This window comes from Dendropsophus ebraccatus, chromosome 2, assembly GCF_027789765.1.
Source record: "Dendropsophus ebraccatus isolate aDenEbr1 chromosome 2, aDenEbr1.pat, whole genome shotgun sequence".
Lineage (NCBI taxonomy): Eukaryota > Metazoa > Chordata > Amphibia > Anura > Hylidae > Dendropsophus > Dendropsophus ebraccatus.
The window spans coordinates 76986274-76995552 of NC_091455.1; the positions used below are offsets into that span (position 1 = coordinate 76986274).

Consider the following 9279-nt stretch of genomic DNA (forward strand, 5'->3'; position numbering starts at 1 on the left):
GACATCTGTTTTTTTACATTGCCCAAAAAGAATGACCAAATCCTTAAAGCAGCTGTGCTAGGTTATGAAAGCCCTCTTTCATGATTTCCTTCACAAATACAGGATAAATTGTAGGTCCCTTTTAGTTCCAGTGTTATGAAGAGCTTCATCCCATGTAATTGATCAAAAAAACTCAGAAATTAGAGGGAGAGGGTATTTTTTCCTAATGATCCTGTTGAGGCCTGGAAAGTCTATAAATTTCATCCCATTTTGCTGGCTTCACTTGGTGAAAAAGAGCTGCATAGAAAATAGTTTTATGTTCAGGAAGAGATAATGGATATATACTACAAAGAAGTTATGTTAATATTCGAAATGTGGTTGTAAACTGCTGTTTGGAAGAAAATAAGTGCCATTTGGCTTTTCCAGTATTACTTCTGGAATGGTTTTTCAGTGACTGTGATTTGCATGACAATTTTATCTAGGACAGGCCCTTATAGATTTATCCATACAATATCTCATTATGATGAACTTCATCATGGCTGCTTATTTGAAGTCCAGTATACTGATCACCATACATAAGAAGATGCTGTGATCATCCTTATTTGAAGTATGGACATTGGACTTAAAAAAATAGCTGTAACATCCTAAATATGAATTATTACCTTTAATGTCATGAGCTTCAGCAGCAGCTCGTGAGGGTAGGAGACAACAGTTCCCATCACGCATTGCTGCCGTGTACTCCAGGCTTTTTCCAGGCATATCAAAGGCTGCTACTCAGAGCTTCATTAATCAAAATGGTCTAAAAGAAAAACTGCCCCTAGTTGCTTGTAGAAAACAATTATATCTTATCTTTCCTTTTACAAGAACAGTTTCAAAAATTAAAAGTTGATTGTCAAGCATCTAAACATTTTATCTAGGGGTATAGCTTTTGGGAATATAGGTGGTATTCATAGTAGGAGTTAGGAGTTCAGTCATCACAAATAACAAGCAGAAGATAAGGACAGGCAGCTTTGAGAAGAATGATCAGGTGATGCCAGGTTAGAAACTTTGAAGCAAAAGACAAAGCTATAGCTTTACAGTTCATAAAAATAAGAACCTTTTTGTTTAGACAATGATCACCTATGATTGCTTCCTTTAAATAGGGTATGGTGCCAGGGCATTGGTGGAGGATGGAAATAGGTAAAGTGTCCTGGACCTTTTCAAATGTTTGGTTTGACACCAGGCCATTTAATTCACAATGTAAATGGACGTATAGTGGATGAAGCTCTTTTTTTGTATTTAGTATTTAAGTGGTGGCAGGAAGTTCATCATTCAGTGATACTGAGCTACTGAGAAAACAAACAAAAAGAACAAACAAAAAAATACATACTAAACATTACTAAATGTAGATGCTTTAGAAGCCCAGAGCACTAATAAAATATTAATAAATATATTCATGTTTAAGTTAAAAGTTTGGTGTGCTTATACTCCTAGTAGAGCTGAGTATCATATTTGTTGTATTATAATGTTTGTCTATGGTCAGAAAGTTCCTGTCAGCTAGTCAGCCAACTCACCCAGAGCCTGCCACATCTCTTTACACCAGTGTTCAATAACATCACCATTTTATCTTTTATCTAAGACTATAGGCGATGCAGCAGTAGTGATGATTCGCTTACCCTGTCATAGGCAATGACAACACATATAAGCTGTGGGAAGCTTCCACAAACAGACAAGTTAGAAAATCTCTAGATTGAATGTCATCATGTTAAATAATTTTTAGCTTATGGTTTTGCACATGACAATTCATAACATGGTCTCATCTTTTAGCAAGATGCACATTATATTTATGCACATATACTATAGATAAGACATATGTTTAGTAAATTCAAACAAAAAGGTCACAATGCATTTGGATTACTGTGTTGAACAAAGAAGTTGTATTTATATTTCCACATTGTCGCAATGATTAGAATAATATTACTCATATACTCTTTTTATTCTATACTATACATTTGCCTACAGAGGAATCTGAACATAGTTTAACTTATAGGCATCATCAAGTAAAACTTTGCTGTAAACACATTCATACATTCATTAAGCCTATTTGTTTCCTTATACTGATATGTCTGCTCTTATAGATTACCATTGTGCTAAAAAAAAACAAAAAAAAAACAGTGGTGTGCATAGAGCTATAGAGCTGTCTGGTGTGTGTATATATAACTGGATGGTAACTGGGTGGTAACAGTTGGTCAAGGAAGGGACATGTTGGGTTTGGACAGTGGTCCCAGCCCACTGTCCCTGCCTACTTGACTCAAACAGTCCTAAGTGACTGATGAAACACAGATAAGATATTATAAAGAGAAAGGGATGGTCAGGAAGCCGAGGGTACAACAAATGGGTTAATATAAGGAGAAGGTGGCAGCTTTGGTAAATGACTGTATTTGCAAAACTATTTTACTTCATGAGCCCTTAAGGTTTAATTATAATTAGATTAGTTAAAGTGGTAATACCTTTTGGGCTATGTTCACACAATGTCAAACTGATTGCAAATAACCGCTGTTATTTTATAACAATGGGCGTTATTATACAAAAAAAAAAGTTGTTTTAAAATACAGCTGTTATTTGCCGGTAAATGATATTCGTCCCATAAAAACAACAGTTTTAGACAGTGTGTGAACATAGCCTTAAAGAAATTTTCCTGACAAAGCAAAGCCCACATGTATGTTTGACTAATCTTTTACAAGTCTTGTATATTAACTGGTGTAGTATTATCAATGTTTATTATGTCTGATGTTCTATTTACTTACAATCATTTAGTTAATTGTTATATGAATATTACACGATGCAGTACACATCACGCCCCTTTCCTATAGTCAAATTTCCCTGTTTCACATGTATATAGTTTACTAGAGCCAAATTCTTAGCAAAATAACCCATTAAAGTTTCTAATTATGATATATTAATGTGGTGTTTGTATTATAACAGTAATAAATGTGGAAAGGCGAAATAATTTCATCCCTGTAGCGCAATCTTGAGGGAAAAGATTGTTGGCAGAAAACGAAGAGACCCATGCCTAGATTTCCTCCTTGGAACGTTGCAGATTTAATCCATTACTGTCAATGCTGATTTTGCAGGCCTTGCATTTTAGTAAGAGGATTATTTAGGTTATCTCTGTGATACAGAGGTGATCAGCTGTAATTCAGTTTAGTAAGGGGACATTGGAATTATGAATGCATGCATGTTTTTAAATATTTCAGGAACATTACTAGATTTTTTGTGACTTAATTAAGCACTTGGTTAGTTTTCAAATCGTACAAAGAGAATACTGTTTTTCGACCCTCCAGATATCAAATGTCATAGTAAAATTTATTCATGACATTACAATATAGCCATGATCAAAATGCATGAAACATACCGAGACAAAGAATGCACATCGAGCACTTGTGATTTCAGCTCTAAGTAATTGGCAAGACATTCAAGGGAAATTACCTTCTTCTTTAATTATAAATGATAATACCTCTGCTTATTTAGACAATATAAAACCATTTGAATGCCATTTTAAAAGGTCAGAGAAATTTCCTCAAAGTATCCCTGAAAACTTTCGCTAATGTGCCTGAAACCACAGAGAGCCTTAACAGAGAGCAAGTGTTTACATTACAGTATTTTTCAAGCAAATATTAAGGCTGATCTAGCAATATTTTACATTTTCAAGGCATCTACTAATATATGGATCATTAGAGGAAAGCCTAGTAGCTACTACATGACAAGCAATTTATTGCTTGTTATATGTGTCAAGGGAGGCTGCAGGAAAAAATGTGCTTCACCCTGTTATGGAGACAGAGACCGACTTTTAACGGTTTTCCCCATAGGCTTAAACATAGAAAGGAAAATATTTCAAAGGAGCATACAGAAGATAAGTATTGCAAATTAGGATCATTTATCTCCCAAAGTGTAAAATAAATGTGAAAACACATATTAACCTAAGCAATAATTCAGCATAGAGGAATTCACCTAGAAATGATAGCAATCCAAGCATGCTATTACATTTCAAATTAAATCCTATTTTTTTATATTTTAAACAGTGTGTGTCCTGTTAAATATTTAACAAAACCAATTATTTTTGCATGGTTGTTGTTACTATTTTAGCCCATCATTTACTTATCATGGCATACTAACATAATTGTCTTCTTGCCTTCTGCACTATGAAATGGGCAAATGTCTCCAGCCTTGCTGCTAGGGTTCTCTATACAGCTTCAATGTCACCTTGGGCTCACATAGTTTTGCTGCTTGATGGAGCACCCATCGGCAATTTTGTTCATACACAGGAGCATTGTCCTGAAAGGTTTCAGTCTAATCCTATGAGACAGATGAGGACTAGACAGCATTAAAGCTTAGATAGCGATTTTAAAACTGAGTATGTGTTTTTCTTTGAAAGTGTCCATTTGAAGCTAACTCGTCTTCTTTTTTAATTTAGTGCTTGTTCTTCTTATTGTCACTATGAGAAGAAGAAAAAAGGAACCTTTAATTTTTGATGAAGAAAGAGATGTTAGAGAAAACATTGTGAGGTACGATGATGAAGGAGGGGGTGAAGAAGACACGGAAGCCTTTGACATGACCACACTGAGAAACCTTAATATTATCCGAGACAGCAAAAGCAGGAGGGACGTAACGCCAGAGATACAGTTCTTAAGCAGACCATCTCTACGAAGTGCTCCAGACAACTTAATCTTTAGAGAATTTATTTGGGAAAGACTAAAGGAAGCTGATGTAGATCCTTGTGCTCCACCTTATGACTCCTTACAAACATATGCATTTGAAGGGAATGGCTCTGTCGCAGAGTCCCTCAGTTCTTTAGAGTCAGTCAGCTCAAACTCTGAACATAATTATGACTACCTTAGTGACTGGGGTCCACGTTTTAAAAGACTTGCTGACATGTATGGAACTGTTGAAGATAACTTTTACTCTTAGCACTGGAAAACATGCATCTGAGGCTCTAAACAAACTCAGTACTGACTTCTAAAATGTACATTTGTGCTCATTGTATTATTAGAGAATTTTGATTTTGTGGATTCCATCCCCCCCCCCCCCCTTCCCTAAGAAATTCCACTGACCTGAAACTGGCTTAATTTTGCTTTCATATAAAAAAAAAGAAATTCATCAGTATTTATGAAATGAATATCTCCCCGGAATAATAATCTTGTTTGTGTAGTCAAGATATGATTCTGAACTTGTGTGCAGACATCACAGATTCAATCCAAGGAACATGCTGAACGATTGATGCAAGATATATCTGCATTTAAAAGGGATGTCCACCTTTGCAGTCATTTTTATTATTCCTTTGTATATAGAATATAAAACAACTCTGGAAAATCTCCCATTTTATAGCCACAGCTCCTATGCAGACCTAGGCATCACTATGGCAACAGACTACAAACAATCACTTTGTTGTCTGATCTTGAAGTCATCCTATCTTTGATGTGTCCTCGGCCTTGTTGCTATTGTACATGCAGCAGGTTATCATGAAAGCAGGGGATGGAAGGGGAGTATGTATACAGAATCTGACTACACAGGGTTTGTTTATAGTCACATAAGTCTGTATCAGCTCTGTACACAAAGTGGTAAGATATAATTTAGTGAAGACCATTTACAAAGCTGTATATATACTTTTTTATTTAAGTTCTTAAGATCTGTTAAAGAAAGTAAAAAAAATGGTTGCAGGAGTGTACATACCCTTTAACGTGTGTTGACCCAAATCTCTTTTAGTGCCAAGTAAACTGGCTGTAGAAAGCGAGAAATGTTGCAAAGTGTTTTTGTTAGCTGTACAGTATTCTGATTTGACCCACTTCTTGGAATTTCATACATGGTCACATTTTCAATGCAGGTGCCACAATGGGTCTAAATGGTTTTTTAAGCAATTATACTTACACTACTTGTATATATTAAAAAAAATATCATATAGTTTTCATGTACATTATTGATGAGCGAATACTGTTCGATCGAATAGATATTCGATCAAATAGTAAGGTATTTGATCTATTGAATATTATCGAATATTTCGCTGAATATTCGAAAATTATTCGATAAGCGTTCAAATCCCCCAGCTTCCGTTTTTTACCTCCAAGTGGTTGAATAGATGTTTTTCAATAAACGAATACTTGTTGCCATAGACTTTAATGGGATTGAATATTCAATTGAATATTCAAATATTCAGGAGATATTCCTATGAATATCGAATATTCGAATATCTCACTATTCACTGATCACTAATGTACATCTTGAAGATAACTATACCTGAAGATGTTCATATACCTTAAACCATGGGTCTCCAAACTGCGGCCCTCCAGCTGTTGCATGTCCAGGCATGATGGGAAATGTAGTTTTGAAACAGCCGGAGGTCCGAAGTTTGGAGACCCATGCCTTAAACTAAAGTAAGGCTAAGGAATTCAATGGGTTTAGCCAACCATCTAAGATATATGGTGGCCTTCTGACTTTTCCCCAACCGATTATGTTCTTGGAGAGATACAGTATACTAAACCAGCTGTCTGGTAGTGGCTAATCCCTCCACATATACGACACATAAACATTGAGCTGAGTGTTATTGAAAGTACTAGTTTAACAGTATTAAGGCTTACTAAAGTATACATATATATATATATATATATATATATATATATATATATATATATATAAAGATGTTGAATGTCCCCTGAAAGAAACATACAAAAAAAATATTTCAATTCAAAGGGAAAAGCCATAGTTTTTCTTATTTTCACATTACGTCTTTATTACTACTTTTTGGACCCAAAATCTGTATACAATGTTTCAGGCTACATGAGCTCTAGCAGAAACATAAAATTGCAAAGCCACACAAAATTATTCACTTGTGCTGGTACAGCAGTAAACTGTGGAGATATGTGTCACTAAAAACTGGAGGTTAGAAATGAGGTCTATTTTCCAAGCACTGTAATTAAAGTTCAGTATGAGCCTACAGTCATTTAAGGAGACATATTTACTGTACTATTTTATGTACAAAGCACTTAAAGCATATCTTAATCTAAGCAATTTATGCAGCATGATTGTGGTTGTCTTCATGGATTAGAAGTTAACTGCAGGATAGGAATATTGGCGTACCCAGACAAAAATGTGAAAATGACTATTCCCAGAGAGGTTTACAAGAAAAAGAGAAGCTTCCTATAAGAAAATATAAATGGGCTGTTTAGTTCAGAAAAAAAAACTATTTTTATATTATACTATTAATGAATTGTGGTTAATTTGATTTAATAAAGTGTGACCCTCTGTTCAGGATTCACATCGCTTAGCCAGAGTGGACAGCAATGGCAATGAACATCTTTTTCTTTGAATGACCTGTCCTGCATTAAAGAGATAGCTATTGATTTTGATGGACATTCTATGTAGCATGATTGTGGTTATCTTCATGGATTAGGAGTTAACTGCAAGATGGAAGTATTGGCATACCAAGTCAAAAATGAAGGAGTTGAAATGTGAAAAGTGTCTATTCTCAGGGAGGTTTACAAGGAAAAAAGATCTAAATCGAAATGGGTTGTTCAGTTCAGAAAAGACATTTTTCATATACCCTATTAAAAAATTGTAGCTAATTTGATTTGATTTAATAAAGTATGGACCTGTGTTCATGATCCATATCTCTTGGCCAGAGCAGACGACAATGACAATGGACATCTTTCTCTCTGGAGGACCTGTCCTGCATTAAAGAGATAGCTATTGATTTCAATGGGTATTGTATAATGCTTTCCCAGTAGACTACAGTTGATTGTTAGGGACCCATAAGTGGGGATTTTGTTAGTTTCCAATCAGTACAGATTGTTTTCCTTTTGCCCTCCCTTCTTAAAAGAAGGCTAAAAGGATCATACACAAGATTATTCCCCTTTGCTGGCTTATATTGTAGTAGCAAGGTTCTACCAGTGCTGATTTATGCCATCACACCTTGTAAGAGGTGTGGGTTCATATGTGCCCTAGTTAATGCATACTCCCCTTGTTTTCTGAGTTTGAAGTACCTGTGAAAATTGCATTCTCTAGCATTTTCACATTAATTATTTAGAGGGCCTCGCCTTATCTAAGTTGCTACTACCTTCCAGGTGCCCACAACAGTTTCTAAATTCCTTGACATTCCTTTGCCCTGGTTATAAAATGAACAATGACTATGCATTAAAATTAACATAACTAAAACTCTATGCAGAAACATGAAGATTGTCACCTATCAAGCATTAAATCAGGCATACATATACGCCCAACATGCACAGCAAACATATAAAGTGGTCTGTAAGGGGATTTAAGTCATTTCACCACTTAGATACCACTGCCATTTACAACCCAGCATCCAGGGTGCTAGAATCCACAAACAAGTCCAATCAGGCGCTATTGAGAATGGTAATCTGCTTTATTTTTTATTTTATTTTTTTTGGTCTATAGGGCTATTTGGGAGCATTTTTTTTTTTTTTTTTTTTTTTTGCAATAATCTCAGTTTATTTTTTGTGTGTATACAATGTTTGGTCCCTTTTTGTTCAATTTTTTTGTGTGATGTGACAAAAAATCAGAAATTTTGTACTTTGGCAGGTTTTTGTGCTTGCGCTGTTTTCCTTGAGAGATCAGGAAGATCATTATTTAATAGTTCAGGAAATTTAGCATGCGGCGAGAGCAAATATATTTATTATAATAATAATAATTACTTTTTTTAATTATAAAAATAGGAAAGGGGGTTGAATTACGATCGTCTAGGGGTTAAAATGACAAAGTTACAATTAAAAAAAAGCCTAATCTTCTTCTTGTGCAAAAGTAATTCCCCCAGCAGTGCTTAATATTGTATACTGTATTAGTATTGCTTGGATGCAAACTGAAATAACTTCCTATATAGTCTTTATTTAAATTTCCTACCATTTAGCTGCCACTAAATAGCATAAATCTGTCACATGGAATTTCAGCTTATGTGGTGGTAGAGACATTAACCTGGAAGGGTAACTCACAGAAAGAGAGCACACAAAAGGTACTTTGCAGTAGAGAATTATATCAGATGTTTATAAGTGTACAGACAAAACAGAGCTTACACAGAAAACTATACAGGTAATGAAAAGAAGCAAAAAGTAAAAGAAAAAAAATGGAGAAAATACATTTGCATCATAATAAGTGCAGGGCAAGAATAAAAGTAATTTTCCAACATTGCTGTAAGCTTAGTACAAGGTCATGTCTTGGATCCAGCCTTGCACAGCCAACTATCTAGATCATTACCAGGAATACAGTACACTTAACTATTTTCCTATAAAGAGCCAACCTCTTTAAACTCCTTGT

The 9279-nt window shown here is 34.9% G+C and overlaps 1 protein-coding gene across 2 annotated transcripts in view; it reads left to right on the plus strand.

Annotated features, from left to right (window-relative positions):
• Positions 1-4927, plus strand: part of LOC138784522 (cadherin-7) — a 153926-nt gene extending 148999 nt beyond the window's left edge. For both annotated transcript variants that reach the window (XM_069960116.1, XM_069960117.1), the window contains one exon: positions 4433-4927. In XM_069960116.1, the coding sequence (XP_069816217.1) occupies positions 4433-4926 (494 nt within the window). In that variant the 3' untranslated portion in view covers position 4927. The remainder of the gene's footprint in view (positions 1-4432) is intronic.
• Positions 4928-9279: the final 4352 nt, after the last annotated feature.